General features: G+C 47.1%; 3 protein-coding genes across 6 annotated transcripts; all 3 read left to right on the plus strand.

Moving 5' to 3' along the window:
* The first annotated feature begins 2,245 nt into the window (after window positions 1-2,245).
* LOC119365632 (probable protein phosphatase 2C 43) lies at window positions 2,246-4,589 on the plus strand. Of its 2 annotated transcripts, XM_037631279.1 has the most exons (5): window positions 2,246-2,752; window positions 3,218-3,582; window positions 3,897-4,133; window positions 4,274-4,335; window positions 4,433-4,589. In XM_037631279.1, the coding sequence occupies exons 1-5, from the start codon at window positions 2,434-2,436 to the stop codon at window positions 4,509-4,511; spliced, it is 1,062 nt and encodes a 353-aa protein (XP_037487176.1). In that variant the 5' UTR covers window positions 2,246-2,433; the 3' UTR covers window positions 4,512-4,589. The 2 variants fall into 2 exon arrangements, with proteins under 2 accessions (XP_037487176.1, XP_037487175.1); XM_037631278.1 differs by having other exon boundaries at window positions 4,274-4,589.
* A 6,003-nt stretch (window positions 4,590-10,592) lies between these two features.
* Window positions 10,593-23,926, plus strand: LOC119365631 (probable L-type lectin-domain containing receptor kinase S.5). Of its 3 annotated transcripts, XM_037631275.1 has the most exons (3): window positions 10,593-11,093; window positions 21,308-21,391; window positions 21,459-23,926. In XM_037631275.1, exon 3 carries the CDS (start codon window positions 21,636-21,638, stop codon window positions 23,745-23,747), a length of 2,112 nt encoding a protein of 703 aa, XP_037487172.1. In that variant the 5' UTR covers window positions 10,593-11,093; window positions 21,308-21,391; window positions 21,459-21,635; the 3' UTR covers window positions 23,748-23,926. The 3 variants fall into 3 exon arrangements, 2 of the variants coding, with proteins under 2 accessions (XP_037487172.1, XP_037487173.1); XR_005175637.1 differs by lacking the exons at window positions 21,308-21,391; window positions 21,459-23,926 and adding an exon at window positions 11,528-12,166; XM_037631276.1 differs by lacking the exon at window positions 21,308-21,391.
* Window positions 13,688-14,934, plus strand: LOC119365633 (probable L-type lectin-domain containing receptor kinase S.5). Its single transcript, XM_037631280.1, has one exon. It carries the CDS (start codon window positions 13,739-13,741, stop codon window positions 14,360-14,362), a length of 624 nt encoding a protein of 207 aa, XP_037487177.1. The 5' UTR covers window positions 13,688-13,738; the 3' UTR covers window positions 14,363-14,934.
* Window positions 23,927-25,402: the final 1,476 nt, after the last annotated feature.

Here is a 25,402-nt window from a genome sequence, read left to right on the forward strand (position 1 = left end):
GGCGACGAGAGGAACGGGCTGGGCAAGCGCGCGTCCGAGGTGCACGGCTGCAATGGCAGTGGGCGGCCGGCGGCGGCGAGGGGGAAAGAGAGGGGAAGAGTGTGGAAGAGTGGGGTGGATGCGGCCGGAGGGAGGAGGGGGGCGGATAGAAAAAGACCCGTCCTGTGCCACCGACGGGCGGGCCAGGGAAGGACACGCGCAGACGACCCGCGCGTCCGCGTGGTGTCCGTTTCACCCCAAAAGCGGCACAAACTTGGACCGCGGATGGGTCGAAAGCGGACACAAAATGGACAAAAGTCCGTTTGCGCCCGGGGCGTTGGTTTGACTTTACCGGGGCGGACAGGATAGGGTTGCGCGGTGGAGTTGGCCTCAAGCTAGGGGTTGCTGCCAGGGCGCGGGCCGGATCGCTTGGCACACAGGCGAGCGCCGGTTGTTTTCCGCTGACGGGAGGCTCACCGGTTCATGCCATCTGGTGCGCGTACGTTGCATTCATCTAGTAGGCTAGGCTAGTTAGCAAAGTTTCAAATCGCGGGCAAAGTCATTTTGCGGCTGGCTCGGGCAGCCGCTACAGCCGCTATAGCCCGCAATAGCGGCCGCTAAGCACTTTCGCGGGAACCATGTGTTTGTCATTCTCAAGTCTCAAATAGTACATGTGCATATCTGTCTCGGTAAACAGAGGATTTCCAGTAGAAAACAGGGGATTTTCAGTAGAAAACAGGGTATAAATTCAGAAAACAAGTGTTCACAAATCGGCTGTAGTATAGATCTACTAGCTGTTCTGTTACTGAACCAAATGCCAAACGAGTGAAGGCAGCAAACATATTCTTCTTGTACTGAATCAACAAATGAATGAAGGACAGAGAGGATTGGAGGACTCATAGACGTCGTTGTGCAGAGGTCCCTCGTCGCCGGTCGCAGCCTTCCTGACCGTGGTGTGAAGCTATGGGGCGGAACGTGGTCGCAACCCACTGTTGCAGAAACTGCCCGGAGTCTTGGGCGTCGCCTTGCCGTCACTGCTTCCGGCCAAGCAACGGCCGGCCTGCCGAGCGCACCTGTGAGTAACCGCGCAGCCGCCACAATGTTTTCGGTGGAGGGAAGGAAGGGAACAGGAAGAGAGGGAGCTAGGTTTCTGGAAGAGCTCCTCTGGCTTTTCGGGGCAAAATTTGGGCCGAGCCCTTTTTGGGCCTCTCTTTCGGCCTGTCCCAGCTAAATTGCAGCGACAACGAAGGGATTTAGCGCCGTTTTGCGCAGCGATCGCGTGATTACCGCAGATAGTGTTTTTTCAGCGATAGCGTCGCGGGAAGGCTCCCAGCCAGCGATTGCGCCGCGATCGCTCGAGTTTCGCCCGCGATTTAAAACTTTGCTAGTTAGTGCCCTTTGCATTCAAGTCTTATCTGAAAATCACATTCAGCCAGCAACCTGTGCAGTACGGTCCGGTCTCTCCTCTTCTCTCGGCTGCTGCGATACGTATCATGGATGGATGGATGGATCGGGTCCAGGACCGATCGCCGCGATGCCAACGTTGGCTTAAACATCAGCCGTACTGCATGCGCCTCCACTAGACTAGGGCTCTGACCGGCGTACAGCTAACGAGACGGTCCGCGAGCGGATGGTGTCACAGGTTCCCGGTGATGCGCGCGAGCTGCTCGAGTGCTCGTTCGACTCATCTGTCAGCGCCCACGGACGGCTTCTCCCGCGCTTTTTCTTCCACACAAGAGTGCGCTTTCTGATCTGTAAAGCGCCACTACGCGCTATCGTTGGCCTACGTACTTATAACAGTACAGTGCGTCGGTGCGTGCATTTGGTCATTTTATGTGATTTCTGCGAGGGCTTTTCTTCTCCATCGCTGCTTCCCGGAGATCGGGACGGCGGCTGGTGCACGGTTGGGTTGGGTCGGCGTAGCTGTCCGGCGACCCCTTTATGCCCCCGGGCTCGGGCTGTCCGCCGCTGTAATCTCGCTTTACACTGCATGCATTATCTGGAGAAGATCACATGACCCCTTCCCTAAACGATAGGAGTCCTCGCCGGAGAGGGAAGCGAGAAAGGGAATGCAGCTGCAAAAAGTCAAAGCCTTCCGGCAAGTACCTGAAAACCATCACGACCGGAGCCGCGCTTTTTTGCCTTTTCGCGCCTTTTCCATGATAGGTCTCCGGCAGGTACCTGAAATTCACAGGCTCATCTCCGGGAAAAAGCCTATATAATGGCCGCCACAGGGCCCCCACACTACGCACACGCAGCAGTGGAGTGCACTCCGCTAGTAATATTCCACTGCTCCCACCTTCTCGGTACGTAGGCAGAAGGAGTGAGACCTGGCCTTGTGATCTGTGATGGGGCAGTAGGCAGTAGGCAGCACAAGTCAGAGCTCAAGCAACTGCGTCGACGTGTTCGGGGCTAGCTCTCTTCTCTTGGGCACCGGGGCGAGCCAAATGTGGGATGTGGCCGTGGCTGGAGAAGATTGCGTCCGCGTGCTGGGACCGGGTCCGGAGGTACGCGCCTACGAGTACGAGGAGGGATGAGGACGGCGGCAGCGGCAGCGGCGCCGACGCCGACGACCTGCTGCTCTGGTCGCGGGACCTCGGCAGGCACGCCGCGGGCGACTTCTCCTTCGCCGTCGTGCAGGCCAACGAGGTGCTGGAGGACCACAGCCAGGTTGAGACAGGCGCCGCCGCCACCTTCGTCGGCGTCTACGACGGCCACGGCGGCGCCGAGGCCTCCCGCTTCATCTCCAACCACCTTTCCGCGCACCTCGTCCGTACGTACTGTCCCCTTCCTTCTACCCCATTTATTTCTTCAGCTATGTTTTGTCACTGTACTTTTTTTTTGCGCAAAGTTTTGTCACTGTACTTGTGCTATTCGCTAGCTTACAAATTGGTAGCAGTTGTTTTTTTTCCCTCAGAATTGCATAAGCAATATGCACTATGCAGTGACACAACTTGTATTTCTCGAGGATTTTCCTTGATTTATACTACTACTACGAGCAGAGTTTTTTTTGTCTGCAACATAGTTCAACTGCGTTTAGCTGTTCCTTTACTTCCTTTGATGACTGCTACAGATTTTGAGGCTACCACCTCACATGTTCTGATTCATCTCCCTGACAATTGTTCTTCCTACTAAAGTTGAGTCATCTATTTTGGAACGGAAGGAGTAACAATAACTAGGATTTTCTCCATAAAACTATTTATATCATTTTTTGTAATGGAAACTGCTGTTATTACAGGTCTTGCCCAAGAAAGCGGAGCAGTATCTGAGAATGTTGTTCGAAATGCCTTCTCTGCTACAGAGGAAGGCTTCCTGTCGCTCGTGCGCAGGACACACTTGATAAAACCTTCTATAGCTGCCATCGGATCTTGCTGTCTGGTTGGTGTCATATGGAGAAAAACACTTTACCTGGCCAATCTTGGGGATTCTCGGGCGGTTGTCGGTTGTATAGTTGGATCAAACAAGATTGTTGCCGAGCAGCTAACGAGAGATCACAACGCAAGCATCGAGGAAGTGAGGCAGGAGCTTAAATCTCTTCACCCTGATGATTCACAGATTGTTATTCTGAAAAATGGTGTCTGGCGCATCAAAGGCATTATACAGGTATACAATACAGACCTTTTATCACAAGCCTTGTATATTTATGAAGCTTGGGTAAACAATTAAACATACTAACTTTATACTTTTGTTGTGGAACAAGATGACCAACCTTCTATTTTTAGTAGCATATCTTTCAAGGAACAGTAAATAGTAATTAATTTAGTATATGTATATGACAACCAACTGGTGGTCACTAGGTGCAGAATTGTATCACTATGTTCAGGTGTTTTTACTGGAAAATATGTTATGTCATCTAGGACTGTTATTAAATCTTCTGAATTATTCTTCTTTGGAACATTCGTCTGATTTGCTCTTAGGTTTCAAGGTCTATAGGTGATGCATATTTAAAGAAGCAAGAATTCGCTGTTGATCCGTCCATAACTCGATTCCATCTCTCCGAGCCTCTCCGACGGCCTGTTCTAACTTCCGAGCCATCAATAAGCACGAGACTTATTCGTCCACAAGATAGTTTTGTTATCTTCGCATCGGATGGATTATGGGAGCACCTTACAAACCAGCAAGCCGTCGAAATTGTGCACAACAATCCACGTGAAGTATGTTTTTCATCATTTCACCCTCTGTCTTTGCTTTTCTGGATGAACCTGTAATATTATTTGGGGAAACTTTACTTATGAATAAGTACAGTAGTTTTTTCTGTGTTGATGTGTAAAATTCTGCTTTGCTTCTTTGGCAGGGTATTGCAAGGAGGCTAATAAAAGCAGCTTTGAAAGAAGCTGCACGGAAGAGGGAAATGAGGTACAACGATATTACGAAACTAGAGAAAGGGGTTCGCCGATTCTTCCATGATGACATCACAGTTGTTGTAGTTTTCATTGATCATGGGCTACTGCAGGAGGGGAATGCTTCTGCTCCTGAACTTTCAGTTCGTGGGTTTGTTGAGTCAGGAGGCTCCTCCAGCTTTTCAGGGTTAAATAGCATTTCTTGATATACTAATCTAGTGATCTTGTCTTTATCATTCCACTGTAATCTTGAATTTACACTTTGAAGCCTTCTTTTGGTTCTGTTATTGCATAGCAGAGTACATTAATAGTTCAATGTATATAACTTCATGCCACCTTGGAATTGTTGTGCAATTCTTAGCAATGTCCGGCTACAGTGCTTGTCTACTGTCCTATAACAATAAGCACTGTTAGCCCGACGACGTTCATCGAACAATAATTGCTTATCAGTAAAGATATGGTATTTTGTGAACTCTTCTCGTGAGATGTGGTCTGCAGGAATTTGTGGTTTATCTAATGTGCATGAGAGTTGAAGCTTGGCTCGTATTTCGGTTTATTACCTGAAAATCTGAGATGGGCCTTGATAAAATTTTGCAGCTCTTGTCACTCCTTTGTTCACTCAGTTTAGCTTAATTTTCTTGCTTCAATTGAGTGAAATGTCCTTTTTCGAAAAAAGCTATTTTTCTATATGCGGTGGTACTTAAACGGTTGATATGCACTTGGTGACAAATTGTTCATTGGGGTTGAGATAAAAAAATCTGACTTGGATGTGGAATTCTGGCCTTCAGCAAGTAGAAAGCTGTTCAGGGATGCTATTCAGGAAAAGTAGAACTGACATGGCAAACAGAGAAATGAGATTAGCTGTGAATCTTGGTGGTATATTTGGCTGCACGACTATGGATCCACCAACATTATGATGGTAGCTCTCAACCGCTATGTTTCCTCCGGTTCCCCTCATCTATGGTTGTCTCTGGCACTAGAAGACGAGGGGAACCAATGATCAAGTTGAAGTCTTAGTTTCACAAGTTTGTGTCTTTGGCGCTTTGGCAATGACATCTCGACGATAAAGGCGGTGTTCGTCTGGAATAAAGGCTCCATAATTCTGCCCCAGTTCTAGTGTGGCTTTTGTGGCTGACAAAGCCGATACCGCAAAGGATGTGGTGTTTTAGTCCCGCGGTTAATGATCCTCCGTCATGTGGTTTGTTGTTCGATGCTTGGTATGTTCACATTAGCGGTTGCAATGATGGTGTCAAGTGTGGTGTGGTTAGGTGTTCTTCACTTTCGACTTTTGTCTACTTTTGGTCTTCTCCCTCAAAGAACACATTTGAAGAAATGGTTGACAATTTGCCTTGCAAGGGGTGTATCTCCAGCCACACCATGTTCAATGATACCAGGTTCTCACCTATTGTATGGATGGCAATCGCTTAAGTCTATTTGTGGGTCATATGTGGTTTCTTTACTGGAGTTATGGTGGAGCCTTGAGATGCAAGATGTGAAGCTCGAGACAACAAAATCGAAGAAACTCGATGTAACTTTTAGTTTTGTCACATATCATCGTTACTCTTTTTGTTCCAGTATGTTCGGTCTGATGTAATTTTCTTACTTAATTAATAAATTTAGATCGTTTGATAAACAAATGAGAACATGAATCTGATGAGACTTCTGAACCTGCCATTTGGATGAAATATTGAACAAACACATGATGAAAAATCATGTGGAGGAAGACAATGAAGCTCCTACTAGGAGCAAGAGATATAAGATCACAAGGTCCTTTAGTGATGATTTCATTGTATACCTTGGTGATGGCACTCCCAGTTTCATTCCAGAAGCTTATGCATCCCCAGATGTTGACTATAGGAATGAACATGTAAGTAGTGAGATGGACTCAATCGTGGCTAAGGGCACATGGGAGGTCCTCCATATGGTTGCAAACCTGTAGAATGTAATTTGGAGTTCAAAGGAAGTTTGGGCTCTGAAAATGCAAGGCTAATCTTGTGGCCAATGGATATACCCAGAAGGAAAGCGAAGATTTCTCATATACTTACTCACATGTGCCTAGACACACCACCATTCGAGTGTTAGTCTCATTGGTTGCCTTCCATGGTCTTCTCGTCATGTAACAATCAGATGGTTTTTGTGGTACACGGTCTGTAAGGAAAGGTGTGCAAATGATCAAGATATGGGCATGGCTTGGAAAAAGTACCTAAGCAATGGCATGAGAAGTTTGGTAAAATTTAACGTTTGATGGCTTTGTTGTTAATGAAGCTGACAAATGTGTATACTATTGTCGTGGTGGGGGCGAAGGAGTCATACTGTGCTTGTATATCGATGACATACCGATATTTGGAACCAACCACAAGTCATTGAGGAGGGTATTCTTTTGTCTCATAACTTTGAGATGAACGATCTTGGTGTTACTAATCACTGATGTTATCTTTAACATCAAGGTATTGAGACATGAGTATTGTGGGATTAGACTTTTGCAGTCACATTATGTGTAGAAAGTTTTGAGTCGCTTTTGCCTATTCAGATTATGATTCTTCTTCGATACCTTATGATCCTATTGTATTGATTCGAAAGAACCAAGGAATAGCTAGAGGTCAACTGAGATACTCTCAAGTCATCCGCTTACCTATGTATTTACTAGAACTATGAGTCATGGGTGTTTGCAGTAAGAAAACCGATCCATCTTGTTTCCAATGCGGGAGGTGTTCATTGACGTGCTCTTGAACGAGTTATGCACTATCTAAAGGGAAACATGAGCTATGTGATACACTATACCGGATATCCGAGAGTACTTGAGGGTATAATGACTCAAACTGGATTTCTGATGCTCATGTGATAAAGGTCACAAGTGGATATTTGTTCACACGTGGTAGTGACATTATTTCATGGAGATCTTTATGGACTTGTCGGTGGATGAAAACCAATTTTGTCTTCCTCATCAACTGAGATAATTAAACTATAATTGTCATAGTGAACAGTTTGAAAGATAATATGAAGTATTTAAGGCATGTAAAGAGAAGGCTCAAATCTGTGAGGAGATTGACAAATTATGAAGTGATAGCTTTGAATTATATCCAAAATGCTAAGAATCAGTCAAATCCTTCATAATGGGCTATCATGAAATGTGATAGAAATGCATCAAAGGAGATGGATATGAGATACATGTGAGTTTCCATGGTAAACCAAACTACGTGATCAGATATCCTGTGAATTAGGACATGGGAAAAGAATTTACTGATAAAATAATCTCAAGTGAGCTCATGATTGTGACTTATATCCACCACTTAGTATTAGTGAGAAAATAGGTGAAACTTCATGCAAAACTAACAATTCAACGCATAGTCAGTTGTGGATAAGTGCTTCCACTTGCTCTTGGTGAATGTTCACCCTTAATTGATCTCCGATGAAGATACTAGAATATCAAAACAATGTTTAAAGAGGTAATATCACTGGGAGTTATAAAACTTTTTGGTGTTAGAACTATGAAAATACGGTTTTGTTGTTATCTAACTTGACTCGAGCGTGCAGATACGATCACAGTACACGCATGCAGGCATATGCCTGTATGACCCCACATGTCAGTGAGTGATGATGTTGGACGTGATGTATTTCTTACAGAAAACACCGTCATAGTTTTTATTCATGGAAAAGGTCAACTGCAACGGGCATATTTTTGCAAAAAACCTCCTCACATTTTTTTATTTGCGAAAAAACCTACCACAGTACTACACATATATGTGAAAATTAACAACAAAAAATAATACACTTGGACTCGAAACCACGAGCATCTATTTTGACAGGGGACGCTATTGATGACCGTATATGTACCGGAAAGGGAAGCATTTTTTTCTTTTTGAGAATCCTGGAAAGGGATGCATGTGGAGCTTAAATGGGCTGCATATACTGCAGCCCATTTTGCACACGCTTCATTTTTAAGATATTTGTAAAACCTCGAGTCATATAAATGTGTGTATTATATATTTTTGCACATGTTTTTGAAAAACAAAAGTGATTTAGTTATTATAAATCTGAGTATTATATAAGCCTGTGTGTTATATAAATGTGTGTATTACATATTTGGTTTTCTAAATTACAATTCAGAAATATTATTTTAGTTACAAACATTTCAATAATTATATGCACATTTTTATAGTTAGTCAATGTATGTATAATTAAATTAAGAAATTAAATATTCATAATTCATAATTTAAATTGTTAATATAATATTCAATCGTGGCTAATGTATAAACTATATATTTTTTGAATATAAGTGATGAGTAAAAATTATACACAAGTAATTATTTAGTACACATTTGTATTCATCATTTTCTATAATTTAAATATAATATGCAAGCGTATATATATTTTGGATTAATTAAACATATTTATTTAATTAAAATGTTCATTTTTTGTGTTAACTAAATATTTTTATATAATACACATGTTTATATTTAAATGTTTTTATGTACTAGTTAGAGTTCGTATGTATAGTAATTTTAACACACAAATATTTGATCATAAATTTATTATTTATCTTTATAAATATCTTTAATTTTTTTGTTACTTACGTTTTACTAAGTATTTTATATATAATACACATGTTTATATTTGAATGTTTTTATTTACTAATCATCATGTATGTATAATATCAAAATATTTGAAAATAACTTTTTTACTTATTCAAATATCTTGAAAAAAATGGTGCGCCCAAAATGGGCCGCGGCACCCGCAGCCTATTTAAGCTCCACATGTGTTTTCTTTGAGTAGTATAAGCCTCTTATCTATAATATAAATCCCGACTTGGATGGTGCAGTGGGTAGACTATTTCGTGTTAGAAAGTTGGTCAGGCAGAGTATTTCATGTTAGAAAGTTGGTCACGTGTTAGACTCCTGCACCAAACTAAACATGCGACACAAGTTCTATGACTCCTCGTGATATTACATCATGCTTAAAACAGAGGGCAATATAATGTACCTCCCAAATCTAGTGGGGTATTGTTGAAATTTAGATCGGCAAACCCATATAAAAATTGATTCCTGGTAAATCTTAGTGGTCCATTTATAATGTCATGACATGGGTTGGAACTTTAATCCCACGACGAGAGTGGAGGAGAGTTTGGACGAACATATAAGGAACTCTTCATCATCCTGTTGTGACATAAGAATAAGAGTGACACACGTGTGCTCCTCCTCCTCTATCGCTCGCCTTTGACTGGAGTGCGTGGTATTTCGTGAATGAGTCAAGCCGATATCAAAGCTATGTCATGTGTGTGTGCGCTTAAATGCCGTTGAATGATCAGATAATTAATTTCTAATTAACTACAAGTCGCTAATGGATATGTGAAATGCAATTGACCGCATTATTGGAAATGTCGTCAAACCCTAGACCTAGACGTCACCAATTCAAATGGCACCTGCTATCTACCGCCGCACACACACACCATTGTCGTTCCTCTTGCAGCTGCTGCTTTCACCTACTCCGTCCCGATGTGCATGCATGTGCACGACCATACAATAGAGCAAGCCAGAGCCGTGCCCTTTGGGATCCTACACTAGGAGAAGGGATATACGGTTTTTGGGGAACGTTCCGGCACGACTGCTTTCATCCATCTACATCCACGACTTCGACTACTTCTTCAACTTCTCCGACCACGTCATGGGTAACAACAGTGATGCCACGAAGAAGGCTCCGGATGCTACTTTTGTCGCTACCATGCCATTGACTTTTCCGAAGGGTATGATTTGTTCATCCTATTTTTATGATCCATGCGATTGCAGTACATGTTATATTAATTGATTTGCATGTTCATACACACTCGCATGATTAACTTACAACATGTGATTGATATTGTTAACATTGTCATCACGAACCCCCTGAATACATTGTCATCATGATTTTACTATAAATTAAATTATTTAAAAATATAATAATATTTTCAACAATTACTCTCGTGAGTCGTCTCATTTGCCGAAATGATTATGGGAAATGAGGGCGGCTATTGGAGACGAGGGGAATCAGTTGACTAGGACTTGGCTTCTTGTCTGCGTGTAGGGTTGTGGATCGCCTCTCTGCCCTGCGAAGAAACTGATTTTTGTTACTTACCTTTTATTTGACAAATTGAGAGTTTTTTAGTAGACTTTGATAAATCGAGGTAATTTATGTCCGATTTACAAAAACGAAGAAACATCATATCTGACGCTTGTGGGCTCATTTGCATAGCCTGCCTAGTGCGCATAGGCCACAGCCCACCTCAATCGGAGAAGCGAATCTAAGAAACCTAACCCCTCTCAGCCGCACCAAGGGTCTCTCCTCTCACTGTTGCTCGAGCTCAGGCGGCCGGCGGCCGGCGGCCGGGACGGAGGACAGAGGGAAGTACTTCTCCTTCTTCCTTATTTCTCATACCGAAATACTTGATTGAAGACTGGAGAACTAGAATCTGATTGTTTCTTTTTCCGGCCAATGTCTTTGGGAAGGCAAATCCACAAAGATCCGCTGAAGGGGAAACAAGAAGAAGTGAAAATCAGTTGGCTTTGGCTGTTGCTTCGACTTCAATTCCATCTGAGAATGCACCACCTCAGCCTCGACCCCAACTGCAAAGTGAAACACAAGGAAAATGACAGTAAGAAAATGGCCTATGATGCTGAGCTTCTTCCACATGATCCTGTCAAAAGGATATCTACCACGATGCATTCTATGAATTATCAAGGAGCTCTTCACAGAAGGTCCATGCTCAAAGGGCCATGTCAACCCTATCACCATTATTTTCTGGTAAGCAAAGCATGAGTTAAACAAGGCCAGCTTCAGTATTAATTGTGATTTTGTACAATAAGTGCAATTGGATAGAATACAGTTTTTATACAGATGCCGCATTTTTTGCCTGTTATTTGTTCAAAACTAAGTGGAAAATTGCGAGGGCTGAAAGTTCTGCTAGAGGGTATTACAAAATAGATATGACTTGTTTGAAAGTCATGTGGTTGGTATAACAGGTGTTCATAATTGGGCTTAAGGGAAATACAACTACAGTAGTTCATTAGACCTAGAACATCAATTTCTCAAGTCAATTCTAATCCTTGACTTGCAAGTTTAAGCGATCTAATCAGATCAAACTCCTTGGGATCCCACAAAGCCACAATAATTACAGGCTTGGTGTGAGCAATCAGCAATAATACTGAAACTTTTCTTTTTTGAATGCAATACCGTAGGGGAAGCCCACCGGTGTATATTCTACAAAATTAAGGGGAACTTACAGACTGTACAGGAACAGAGATTGTAACAAGTCAAGGAGATGTTGAATAAAAGCTGCCTTGACCCTAGAGCGGTGGATCTGCAAATCATTTTGGAAACTTCTTATTTGCAGTCACTTCAAATTTTGCATGTGGTACACTTGTAAGTTGTAACAACTCTAAAGACAAGTTCTACACTGATGAAGCATCTTCAATAAAGAATTGTTAGATTCTATCCAAGTTCTTCAGGGGTGGCATTATCAAGTTGTCACTAATCACTATTCTACTTGTTCAACAGCCTTGTTGTTCCTCACAGACACTCCTCTTTTAACCTGGTATGCTTGTAAGTTGTAATAGCTCCAAAGACAAGTTCTACATCGACGAGGCATCTTCAATGAAGAATCGTTAGATGAAAGAAATTTCTATCCAAGCTCTTCAGGGCTGGCACTATCAAGTTGTCACTAATCAGTTGCTTGTACCCTCATAGTGTTTTTTTAATGTTAATTTCATTGTTCTACTTGTCCAAGAGCCTCGTTATTCTTCCCAGACACCCATCTTTTGTTCTGTCTCTAGTTAATAAAAGGAAGATGATGGCGTAGTCAAATATATTAATCGTAAGTAAAATTTCTCCGAACATTTCGCCTGCACAGATTATTAATTAACAATCAACAACTTTCTGCAGCTGTAGAAATATCACTGCCGGCGGTATCTGGCGAGTCCCATTGACTTTGTGTCCAAGTATTTGTCAGTTCCTCCCCTCCTCTGCATTGAAAAGCAAAGTACGCGGATCATATGAACTGGCATCCTCCTCTTTCTTGAGAAGGTTGCAGGAAGCTAAGGGAGCCATTTAGCCATGACAATACCCGACACCCACAGCATGTTGAGCTTTTCCTGTATAGTGTCTGCAGTTGTTGTCATCCTAGGCAGAACTTGCAGTTGCTTGCACTTCACTTACCCCACTTTCAACCCAGGCAACAGTGATCCTTTCAGCTTCAGCCCAGGCTCAGCAATCTCAGACAATTCCCTGCAAATCACGCCAAACACCGGGAACATGAGCCATCAGTCAGGAAGAGTGGCCTACGCAAGGGAAACCCTCAAGCTGTGGAACAGCAAGCGTACAATGCTCACGTCGTTCAGGACAGAGTTTGTGCTCAACATCCTCCCACAGAACGGGACTGCCGGAGAAGGTATGGCCTTCATGCTCACAGACAATCCATCCTTGCCCAGCAACAGCAGTGGCCAGTGGCTGGGCGTATGCAACAACCAGACAGATGGCACGAAGACAAACTGAGTAGTTGCCGTCGAATTCGACACCAGGAAGAGCTATGCGGATGAATTTGACGGCAACCATTTCTTCGACTTGAACAGCATCAAATCTGTTCAGCAATACCCGCTCAGTAATCAGTCCATCGTCCTCACAAGTGGGTCTGATGTATGGGTCAGTATGGCATACAATGGTACAACTGGACTGTTTGTATTAGATCTAGTCCAGGAGAGAACAATAGGAGTAGGGCAGTTTGAATCCAGCGGAGTTTTAAATGTTGATCTATCACAATATCTGTCAGACGACGTATATCTGGTGTTTGCAGGTTCCACGGGCGATTTCACCCAACTGAACCAGATAAAGTCCTGGAACTTCACCACAATAGAAAATGATGCCACAGTTGGAATAAGAGTTGGAATAAAGGTGTTTTTGGCTATTGCTGCTTTAGTTATATTTTCTACCTGTTTGGTTGGTGTGTTCTTCATGTGGAGAAGGCTGATACGTCAGAGAAGGCTCGCCAACCGCAACCTGGAGAAGATGATCGACGCACATGGTCCGGTCAAATTTAAGCTCAGGGAGCTCAGGCATGCGACTGCCAACTTCAGTCCTACACGTAAGCTCGGCAGAGGCGGATCTGGCACCGTTTACCTCGGCCATATCAATAGGATGAACTTGGAGGTGGCCGTGAAGCGGGTGTCAACGGGCAACGCCGATTCCAACCGAGTAGAGCAGGAGTTCGTCGCGGAGGTGAACACGATCAGTAAGCTGTCGCACCGCAACCTCGTCAAGTTGATCGGCTGGTGCCACGAGGGATCCGAGCTGCTCCTGGTGTACGAGTACTTTCCCATGGGCAGCATGGACAAGCTCTTGTACGCCGGTGCCAGAGAGAGCAACTCGTCGTCGGAGATTAGCGCTGTTGAGCTAACATGGGATCGGCGGTACAAGATCGTCTGTGGAGTGGCATCGGCGCTGGACTACCTGCACCACGGGAGCAGCAGAGGGTCCTGCACAGGGACATCAAGCCCAGTAATGTGATGCTCGACATGGACTACAACGCACGGCTGGGCGACTTCGGGCTCGCCCGCGTCATCCAGCATGACGGGGTCACACACCACTCCACACAGGCGGTGGCCGGCACTCGCGGCTACATGGCCCACGAGTGCTTCTTCACCGGCCGTGCCAGCCTCGACACAGACGTCTACGCGTTTGGGGTCTTCATCATTGAGGTTGTCAGCGGGAAGAGCCCCAGCAGTGGCGTGAAGTACATCCACGACAGCGACCAGGTTGGCAAGGAGGATTACTCGAGCGGCGGCCTAGGGCGACACCCCTTGACTGTGCACATTGTGGACTGGACTTGGAGTCTATACGGCGAGGGGATGGCCTTGCATGCCGCCGACCCGTTGCTCGATGGCGGGTTCGAGCAGGCGCAGGTGGACTGTGCGGTGAGGCTAGCGTTGGCGTGCTGCCACCCGAACCCGAGGGAGGCCGTCCATGAAGATGGTGGTGCAGGTGTTGATCGACGGTGCCCCGGCACCGGAGCCGCCGGTTAATAAGCCTGCTTTTGTTTGGCCTCCGGGTGGCAATCAGCGGGAGATTGAGCTACCGGATATCGGGTTGCTGTTCACCGGAGGGGCTGGGCAGCAGAACAGTTTCTGCTCTATGACCTCCACTTCCCTCGCGGCGAGGTGACAGGTGAGCATCGTGGATACTCTAATATAAGAGTGTTTTTGACACTAGTGTAGTGTAAGAAACGCTCTTATATTATGGGACAGAGGGAGTAGTTTTCAATAAGCTGGTGAGAGAAGATACCTAGCACGATGACCTCCACATGATCCCGGCAAAAGGATACCTGAAGCTGTTCAGAGAAGATATATCCTCAAAGGGCCATACCAACTCTGTCACCATTTTTTTGGTAAGGAAAATATCAATCGAAAAAACGTTGCTTCAATGTTAGTTGGTACCATTGGTGCAATCAGATTGACTGATTGAATGTAGTTTTTGTTAGGAATGAGCAACTATCTTCTCAGGAGGGCCAAAGGCCAATACATATACAGGTGTGTGGTAAAGTGCAAGAGACCCCTTATACAATGGGGATAAACCGAAAAGGGCTATACACATCTAACCCCCCCCCCTCAAACTCATGGTGGGTCGACAACACTGAGTTTGGAGAGAAGAAAACTATGTTGCGCTCGAGTTTGTGCCTTCGTGAAGAAGTCTGCCAACTGTAACTCAGAGGGCACATAGTGAAGAGCGAGAGTCTGGTCCTGCACAGCAGCACGCACAAAGTGGGCATCCACATCGATGTGCTTGGTGAGCTCATGCTTCATAGGGTCACGCGCAATGCTGATAGCACCAGTACTGTCTGACAATAAAGGAGTCGATGTAGTAGCAGACACACCAAAATCCTCAAGTAGCCATCGTAACCAGATCACCTCAGCCGTCAGCATAGCCATGGCTCGCAACTCAGCCTCCGTACTCGAGCGAGAAACTGCAGTCTGTTTCTTTGTCTTCCAGGCAATAAGAGAGCCACCAAGAAAGACACAATAAGCAGACAGTGAGCGTCGATCAGAGGGATCACTAGCCCAGGTAGCATCAGAATAGGCCTGGAGCTCAAGAGAGCTGGAGCGGGGAAAGAAAAGGCGTTGAGAGATCGTGCCACGAAGATATCGTAAAACACGGAGTAGATGACTATAGTGGACAGAGGTGGGGGCGGAAATGAACTGACTCAGAATGTGGACAGGATAGGAGATGTCAGGACGCGTAACAGCAAGATAGACAAGACTGCCAACAAGGTGACGATAGCGAGTGGGATTAGGAAGAGGGTCACCATCAGAGGCATGAAGCTGAATGTTGAGCTCCATGGGAGTGACAACAGTGCGCTCATCACCGAGAGCAGCGCGAGCAAGAAGATCCTGAATTTATTTTTCTTGGGAGATGTAGAAGCCATCAGAGGTCGAGGAGATCTCAATCCCAAGAAAATAGAGAAGTGGACCAAGATCAGTCATGAGAAACTGGTCGCGAAGACGAGCCTTAACAAAGGCAATGTAATCAGAGTCGTCACCAGTGATGATCATGTCATCAACATAGAGAAGGAGAAGAGTCCGACCACGAGGAGACGTGTGAACAAACAACGCTGGATCATGATTACTGGCAAGAAATCAGCGGCAGTCACCACGGAGGCAAAACGCTCAAACCAGGCGCGAGGGGCCTGTTTGAGACCATATAGGGAGCGGCAAAGTCTACAGACCATACCATCAGGAGCATAGTACCCCGGTGGTGGCTGCATATAAACCTCCTCACGCAACTCACCATTGAGAAAAGCGTTCTGAACATCAAGTTGAGAGATGGACCACTGACGAACAGAAGCCACAGCAAGAAGAGTGCGGACAGTGGTCATGTGGGCCACAGGAGCGAATGTCTCATCATAATCGCGCCCCTGCTCCTGCTGAAAACCACGGGCCACAAGACGAGCTTTGTAGCGCTCAAGAGAACCGTCGGAGCGAGTCTTAATCTTGTAGACCCACTTGCAGGTGATGGGACGGACACCGGAATGAAGGGGAACCAAATCCCAGGTGCCAGAGCGCTCGAGCAGCAAGCTCTTCGGCCATCGCAAGTTGCCATTCAGGCTGAGGCATGGCAGTCCGATAGGAAGTGGGCTCAGCAAGAACAGAGAGACCGTACCGATCAGGGGAGTAGCGATCAGGTGGAGGGCGAGGCCGAGCACGAAGATTATGAACCGGGGGAGGCATGAGAGGTGCAGCAGAGGTGGAAGGCTCGTCAGAGGAGACATCCTCAGTACGAGATCGACGAGTATAGTGGAGAGGGAACGGGGAGAGAGGACGACGGACTGGAGATGATGATGGAGAGGTGGAGGAGGAGGATGGAGAAGACGGGGTCGGTGGCGAATGAGAAGGAATGAGAGGTGTCGGAGGAAGAGGTGACACAGGAGGCACGTAGCGGGGTGTATCGGGAAGGACAAGGAAAGAAAGGTCATCGACAGAGAAACTCGAGGAAGAAGAACGTGAGTAGTAAGAACGAGACTCATCAAAAGTCACATCACGCGAGATGCGCAAGCGACGACCTACAGGATCCCAACATCGATAGCCCTTGTGCTCATCGCTGTAGCCAAGGAAGACACACTCAACCGACTGGGCAGTCAGTTTGGTGCGTTCTCGGGGGGCAAGAAGAACATAGCACACACATCCAAACATACGAAGAGCTGAGTAGTCGGGAGAGCGACCAGTGAGACACTCCATAGGAATACCACCTTGAAGAGCAGTCGATGGCTGAATGTTGATGAGATAGGTGGATGCGGAAACAGCCTCAGCCCAAAAATGGGGTGGAAGAGAAGCAACAATCATTAGCGCACGAGCTGAGCGTTCGGCAATGCCATTCTGAGCATGAGCCCCAGGACATGAGAACTGGGCAAGAGTACCCTGTTCCGCTAGAAAACCACGCAACAGCTGAGAGATATACTCCCCAGCAGAGTCAGCACGAAAAGTACAAATGGACGTGGCAAACTGAGTGTGAACCATGGCAGCAAAACGTTTGTATATAGAGAGAACCTCGCTACGAGATTTCATGAAGTAGAGCCAAGTGTAGCGAGAGAAATCATCAATAAACAAAACATAGTAGCGATGATCACCTTTCGAATCAAAGGGAGCAGGACCCCAGACATCAGAATGAACTAAGTCAAACGGATGCTGAGATACTGACTCACTAGTAGGATAAGGTAACTGAGTCTGTTTGCCAAGTCTGCAACCATTACAATGTAAGGAGATATCTCCAGATACAGACCCTAAGAGGCCCTGACGAACTAAAGAAGACAAGCGAGCGCCACAGATGTGACCAAGGCGATGATGCCACTGCTGGAAGGACGCAGACGAAGAGGGAGCAAGAGCATGGGAGCTGGCGGAAGTGGTGGCAGCGGAAGGAACACAAAGCCAGTCAACCTCCCAAAGGCCCTCTGACTCACGGCGCCGAGGGCTAGCTCCAACCAAAACCTTGGTGTGACGATCCTGAATGGAGCAAGAGTCGGTATCAAGAATGACACGACAACCAGAATCAGTAAGTTGGGCAGCAGAAAAAAGATTCATGGTAAGACGAGGAACATGTGAAACACTCGGAACAGAGAAGGACGGAGTGGAAAGAATACCACGACTAGCAACAGGAAGAGATGTGCCATCGGCAGTAAGAACATTAATAGGCGAATCAAGAGGTCGAAGAGAAGACAATACAGAAGAATCAGAAGACATATGGAAGGAGGCTCCAGAATCCAAAACCCACGAAGATGTACCTGACTGTGTAGATGCCTGCGGTGGTGGAGAAGTGGCTGCAGTCACAGCAGCAGCTGAACCAGTCGACGAAGAGCCTGAGGAGGCCAAGAGACGTTTGAGCCTCACAATGTCCTGGTCAGTGAGTGACGGAGTCAAGGAAGATCCAGGAGTCCCACTGGAAGAGGAGCGCCGCTGGTCTCGCTTCTTCTCACGGCAATCAGACTCTGGGTGACCTGGCCGAGAGCAGTAGCCACAGAAGGTGTCACGGCGCGACCGGCCCCTCTCAGTGTAAGCAGGTCGACTCACCCCCCCTGAAGGTGCGGGGAGGAGCGGTGGAGCGGTGAGCCGAGCAGACGACACAGGAGCACGAGCAGCCAACACAGGCGGGACCACCAGCAATCCAGCAAAGCGAAGGCGGGTCTCTTCAGCACGAAGCTCAGCAAGCACCTCCGAGATAGGAACACGGCCACGAGCAAGCAAGTGAGCACGTCGTGGTTCAAACTCAGAGCGGAGACGTGACAAGAACTCATGGACCCGCTGAAACTCCAGATCAGACCGAGTAGTCTGACAGCAACGACAGGTGCCACAAACAACTGTCCGAAGAGAGTCAAGCTGACGCCAGATGGCAGAGCACTGTGAATAGAACTCATCAACAGAGGAATCACCTTGCTGGAGTGCATGCTCCTGACGCACGACAGATAGGTAGAGAGCATCACCAGAGGGCTGATAGCGCTGATAGAGGTAAGACCACATCGCTGCAACAGTGCCAAGTCCCATGAACTCCGAAGCAAACTGAGGAAGAACACTCGCAGTGAGAACAGCAGCAGCTCGAGCATCATCATTGCACCACTGAGTGTAAGCAGACAGATCATCCCGGTACACAGAGAGAGCATCGGAATAAGCGGATACCTGCTGATCATAAGCATCAACCGCAGCATCATCCAGAGCCTTGGCAGCATCTCGGTCAGCCTGAGAGGCATCAACAGCAAGGACCGGCGGCACGGCTGGGATTGGGGCCACGGGTGCCACCGGACATGGCGGACAGGGGACCTCGCCAGAGAGAACCCCCCACAGAAGGAGTCCATGCATATGGATGCGCATGAAGCCCACAAACTCAGCATAATTGGTGCCATCAAAGATCATCGAGCACCGAGGAACCGCGACATAGCCCGAAGAGGACATGAGAAAGTCACTCTGCTGCTGTTGTCCGCGTTTTTTTTTGGTCAACGGGCCCTCAACCAGATCTGGATCGAGGGAAAAGCCCGAGCGCTTCACCCCTCCTCGTGCGCACGGCAACGACGAGGACCAGAGGGGGCAGGGGGCGGGCAGGACCAGGCGGCGGCGGCCGGACCTGGGGGCGGCGACGGGGGCCGGACCTGGGCGGCAGCGGCGGCCGGACCTGGGCGGCAAACGGCGGCCGGACCTGGGCGGCAAGCGGCGGCCGGACCAGGGCAACAGAGGCGGCCGGTCGAGGCAGCCTCAGTTCGGCAGCGGCAGCAGCCGAACGGGGCGACGGGCGACGGCCGAAGGACGGAGAGGAGACGAGCGGGGGAGGGAGCAGCCGCAGGTCGGCAGCGGCAGCAGTCAAGCGAGCTCCCGAGGCGGAATCGAGCAGGGGCTGACTCACTCGGGGATGGAGAAGCGATGCAACGGGACAGCTAGGGCGGCGGATCTGGACGGGATGAAAGCGATGGCGGCAGCCAGAATCGAGCAGAGGAGCACGGAGTTGCAGCGTGCGGGGGAGCGAGGGGAACCTAAGCATCTGATACCATGTTAGGAATGAGCAACTATCTTCTCAGGAGGGCCAAAGGCCAATACATATACATGTGTGTGGTAAAGTGCAAGAGACCCCTTATACAATGGGGATAAACCGAAAAGGACTATACACATCTAACAGTTTTTACAAGGATTCCACATTTTTGCTTTTGTCTGTTATTTGTTCAAAAAGAAGGGGAGAATTGCGAGGGCTGAAAGTTCTGCTACAAAATGAAATAGATTCGACTTCTTCGAAAGTCGTGTGGGCTCTATAGCAAGTGTTCATAATTGCCAAAAGAAATCTTTAAAGGTGATTGAGGAGTCACAATACTTACTTTCATGTAAGTAAAACTTGTAGTTTGTTAAACCCATAACATCAATTCCTCAAGTTTTAATTCTCCACCTATTAGTCTAAGCGACCTAATCAGATCAAACTCCTTGGAGTCACACAAAGCCACAGTAAGTCATAAACATTGAAAAAAGGTAGTACGATGGCGGTCGAGGTAAATAACAGCACATCACTGACTCATAGAAAAGCGACGTTCAGGCAGGGTTGCCAGCTTGGTGCAATGCGTTCGGCCACTACCCACGTTAATATTTTACAGTGAGAAGCGAGCTCTTTAAGATCACAAATTCCCGGCAGTAAGAGGTGGACATGTGAGAAAAATGATTTGGGTTCCGTCGATTCCATTTTCTATCCGTGCTTCTTCCATTTAGGATACATATGGCTTGGTCTGACCAGTAGTACTCTTAACTTCTTATTTCTAGTCACTTCAAATTTTCTACAGGAATTACAATGCACTTTAATCTGTTCCAGTTTTGATTTTACAGATGGAGAACGAAAAAGGGAGACTTAATTTGGCCTCATGTTGTATAGTGTAGCGTGAAAAACTGTGGTCCAATGTGATCTTCCATGTTAAGCGCTAGATCAAGACATTATGAGGATAATTCAAAATACGCGCACTAGAGGTAGCATTTAAGCAAACTAGATTACTCCAACAAATTGTAATCGTAGAGAAACTTTCCTTTTGGGGGGATAACTTGCAAATATTTGAATTGACAATGCCTTTGTTCTTTGATTGTAACAGCTCCATAGACAGGTTCTACATTGACTAAGCATCTTCAATAAATAATTGTTAGATGAAAGAAATTTTGACCCAGATTGTTCAGGGCTGGCACTATCAAGTTGTCACCAATCTATTTCTTGTACCCTTAGTGTTTTTATATTAATCTGACTGTTTTACTTGTTCAACAGCCTCGCTGTTCCGCACAAACACTCCTCTTTTAATCTGGTACCACTTATAAGTTGTAACAGCCGCAAAGACTAGTTCTACATTCATGAGGCATCTTCAATAAAGAATTGTTAGATGAAAGAAATTTCTATCCAAGTTCTTCAGGGATCAGTTTCCTGTACCCTCTTACTGTTTTTCTTATGTTAATGTCACTGTTCTACTTGTTCAACAGCCTCGTTGTTCCTCCTAGACACCCCTCTTTTAATCCGTCTCTAGAGAAGAAAAGGGGATGATCACGTAGTCAAATATATTACTGGTGAGTAGCATATTGCTGAACATTTCTGCACAGATTATTAATTTAACAATTGGTAACTTTTCTGCAGCTGCAGAGATAGTATTGGCCGCTGTACCTGACAAGTCCCATTGACCATGTCTCTTCCAAGTATTTGTCAACTGCTCCCAGCCTCGTCCGTGGTGAAAAGCGAAGTACGCGGATCATATGAACTGGTATCTTCCTCTTCTCTGAGAAGGTTGCAGGAAGCTACAGGAACCATTTAGCCATGACAAAGCCCAATACCAGCAGCCTGTCGAACTTCTTCTGCATAGCTTGTGCAGCTGTTGTCATCCTAGGCAGAACCTGCAGTTGCTTGCAGTTCACTTACCCCAACTTCAACGCAAGCAACAGGGACGATTTCAGCTTCAGCCCTGACTCAGCAATCTCCAACAACTCCCTGCAGATCACGCCGAACGCCGGCAACATGAGCCACCGGTCAGGAAGAGTGGTCTACACAAGGGAAACCCTCAAGCTGTGGAACAGCAAGCGCACGGAGCTCACGTCGTTCAGGACAGAGTTCGTGCTCAACATCCTCCCACAGAATGGGACTGGAGAAGGTATGACCTTCATCCTCACAAATAATCCATCTTTGCCCAGCAACAGCAGCGGCCAGTGGCTGGGTGTGTGCAACAACCAGACAGACGGCGTGAAGACAAACCGATTAGTAGCCGTGGAATTTGACACGAGGAAGAGCTACAAGGATGACCTTGACGGCAACCATGTCGGACTCGACTTAAATAGCATCAAATCTGTTCAGCAACACCCACTCAGTAATCAGTCCATCGCCCTCTCAAGTGGGTCTGATGTATTGGTCGGGATCAAATACGATGGTGCATCACTGCTGTTTCAAGTAACTCTCGTCCAATACAGCACAAGTGGGCAGCATGTTGCCCTATTAAGTCGGTACATTAACCTGTCACTAGTTCTACTGGACGACATATATCTGGTGTTTGCAGGTTCCACAGGCAACTTCACCCAGCTGAACCAGATAAAGTCCTGGAACTTCACCACAATAGACGACGATGCCACAGTTAGAAGAGGGCATTACTGGAGAAGAAAGGTGCTTTTGGCTCTCGTTGCATTGCTTGTGTTCTCTATATGTTTGTTTGCTGGGCTGTTCATGTGGAGAAGGCTGACGTGGCGGAGAAGGCTCGCCTACCGCAACCTGGAGAAGATGATCGACGCACATGGTCCAGTCAAATTTAAGCTCAGGGAACTCAGGCGTGCGACTGCCAACTTCAGTCCTACCCGCAAGCTGGGCCGAGGAGGCTTTGGCACCGTTTACCTTGGATACGTCGATAGGATGAACTTGGAGGTGGCAGTCAAGCGGGTGTCGACGGACAAGCAGGCCGACCGGGGAGAGAAGGAGTTCGTGGCGGAGGTGAACACGATCAGCAAGCTGTCGCACCGGAACCTCGTGAAGCTGATCGGCTGGTGCCACAAGAAGGGCGAGCTTCTGCTTGTCTACGAGTACTTCCCCATGGGAAGCCTTGACAAGCTCCTTTACGCCAGGGAAAGGACCGCGTCGTCGTCCATGTCGGCGTCGACGGACACACCGGAGCTCACATGGGAGCGGCGGTACAAGATCATCTGCGGCGTGGCATCGGCGCTGGACTACCTGCACCACGGGAGCAGCAAGCGGATCCTCCACAGGGACGTCAAGGCCAGCAACGTGATGCTCGACACCGAGTACAACGCGCGGCTGGGGGACTTCGGCCTCGCCCGCGTCATCCAGCACGACGGTGTCACGCACCACTCCACGCAGGTCGTGGCGGGGACCCGCGGCTACATGGCGTACGAGAGCTTCTTCACAGGCCGTGCCAGCCTCGACACGGACGTGTACGCATTCGGGGTCTTCGTCATGGAGGTGATCAGCGGGAGGAGCCCCAGCAACGCCGTGCAGCACCCATACATCCACGACAGCGACCACCGTGGTGAGGAGGATTACTCGAGCGGCGGGGGAGCGCGACACCCCTTGCCGATGCACATTGTGGATTGGATATGGAGGCTCTACGGCGAGGGAAAGGCCTTGCATGCCGCCGACCCATTGCTCGGCGGTGAGTTTGAGCAGGCGCAGGTGGACTGTGCGGTGAGGCTGGCGTTGGCGTGCTGCCATCCGAACCCAAGGGAGAGGCCGTCCATGAGGACGGCGGTGCAGGTGTTGATCGATGGTGCCCCGACGCCGGAGCCGCCGTTTAATAAGCCTGCGTTTGTTTGGCCTCCGGGCGGCAATCAGCGGGAGATGGAGCTTCCGGAGGTCGGGTTGCTGTTCACGGGAGGGGCTAGGCAGCACAGCAGTTTCTGCTCCTTGAACTCCACTTCCCTCACGGGGAGGTGAGCTTCGTGGAGAGTTGTACGCTTGCCTTGTACTGCCGAGTGTTGACTACGGTTTGCTTGTGAAATTGTACATTATATGTTCGTCGCTTCTCTCCTCTGGACGAGTTTGTTATTCGAAACGAACTGGGAACAAAGTTTGTAATCTACCCTAATGACAGATAGTTGGTTATACATGGCATTGTCGGCATTTTTCGTCATTACATTGTTGAAGGCATTGCCTCAGAACTTGCTCAGACTTTATGTTTAGGGTGAAAACCCACGTTATAGCCTTTGATAGTTGGATCCGGTGATGGTGGCCTTTGAGCATCATTTCTTTTATGAAGGTGTTGCTTTTCGAGAACATTTCTCATAGTCCTTGTGTTGTCGAGAGATAGTTGATGCTTATGGTTGTTGTTTTTCCTTGTTTGTTGTTTTGTTCGCTTGAGAACTAGGTGGTAGCCTAGTGGCAAGGGTTACAGTGGTGCACCATGTGCCCAAAGTTTGAATCCCGTCGAAAGCGAATTTCTAGTGCTTCAATCGGGTGGACTTCTTCTATAAAAATATGTCATGGGTGCTAATGCTCATGGATCTCTTCTTTTTGTTCGCTTCATATTTTTTCTTTTTATCCATCCTATGCATATCTTTGGTTTTCTATGACTTTGCTACTTACCAGCAGGATCCTTTGTGTGTGTGCACTAATGTTGATTGTATGCATCTTAACTATGCAGAGTCTGGGTGTGTGTTTATTATGCATGTATCCACTTGATGCTACATTGTGAATCAATAAAAATCGCCCTTTACCGAAAAATAACACACACACTAGAGATAGCGTTTAACAAAAGTAGTTTTTGTTTTTTAAAGGAGGTTAAGCCCCCAGTGAGTGATGGTATCCTGAATTAGGGGTGCAAACCACGTTGGTTCCCAATGGGCGTGCGCCTGGCCGAGGACCCCCAAAACAATCAGCCAGTGGGCCACTGTCGGTGTCAAAACCGGCTGATCCCGGGTAGGGGGCCCAAGCTGTATGTTTGAAGACCGATGGTAACTATGAACAAAGGACACAGTGTTTACCTAGGTTCGGGCCCTCTTAATGGAGGTAAAACCCTACTCCTGCTTGATTATATTCGAAGGGTATAGGGGTTACAAGAGTTGATCTACCACGAGATCGAGTTGGCTAACCCTGGATTAGCTAGCCTAGCAATGTTGTGATCTTGCCTCCGATCTAACCCTTTGGTTTATATAGACACCGAAGGGCTTTAGGATTGTACAAAGTCGGTTTTACATAAAGGAATAACATATCCGGACACCTATACTTGCCATCCACGCATACGAGAGTCCCTACCAGACACGAGAGGTGATCTTCTATCTTGTATCTCGACGGCCCATTAGTCCGGCCCATATCCAATAGATCGGACGCCCGAGGACCCCCTAGTCCAGGACTCCCACAGTACCCACATGTGTTCAGCATGCACATAGTTTTTGGCATTGCAAGGCGGGTTTCATGAATAGTACACATCGGCTTCCCTCCCTAAAAGAATTGTATCTGGTTTTTCATAATGAACTCAACCCGTAGCCGCGAAGGTAGGATATATAAAAAATAAGAACAGTGTCTTTTACTAACAACTTTTTTCGGCGAAGCGTCAGACTTGACCCTTCGACGTTTTAAACCGTTTTCACACC

This window comes from Triticum dicoccoides, chromosome 2B (genome assembly GCF_002162155.2).
Source record: "Triticum dicoccoides isolate Atlit2015 ecotype Zavitan chromosome 2B, WEW_v2.0, whole genome shotgun sequence".
Taxonomy (NCBI): domain Eukaryota; kingdom Viridiplantae; phylum Streptophyta; class Magnoliopsida; order Poales; family Poaceae; genus Triticum; species Triticum dicoccoides.

What these genes read in the sequence shown, in the direction of transcription:
- LOC119365632 (XM_037631278.1), top strand. Translation starts at nt 2,434, where the DNA reads ATGTGGCCGTGGCTGGAGAAGATTGCGTCCGCGTGCTGGGACCGGGTC. An exon ending in GCATCAAAGGCATTATACAG is followed by an intron (nt 3,583 to 3,896) that starts GTATACAATACA and finishes ATTTGCTCTTAG; the next exon opens with GTTTCAAGGTCTATAGGTGA. An exon ending in TGCACAACAATCCACGTGAA is followed by an intron (nt 4,134 to 4,273) that starts GTATGTTTTTCA and finishes CTTCTTTGGCAG; the next exon opens with GGTATTGCAAGGAGGCTAAT.
- LOC119365633 (XM_037631280.1), top strand. Translation starts at nt 13,739, where the DNA reads ATGGGATCGGCGGTACAAGATCGTCTGTGGAGTGGCATCGGCGCTGGA.
- LOC119365631 (XM_037631275.1), top strand. Translation starts at nt 21,636, where the DNA reads ATGACAAAGCCCAATACCAGCAGCCTGTCGAACTTCTTCTGCATAGCT.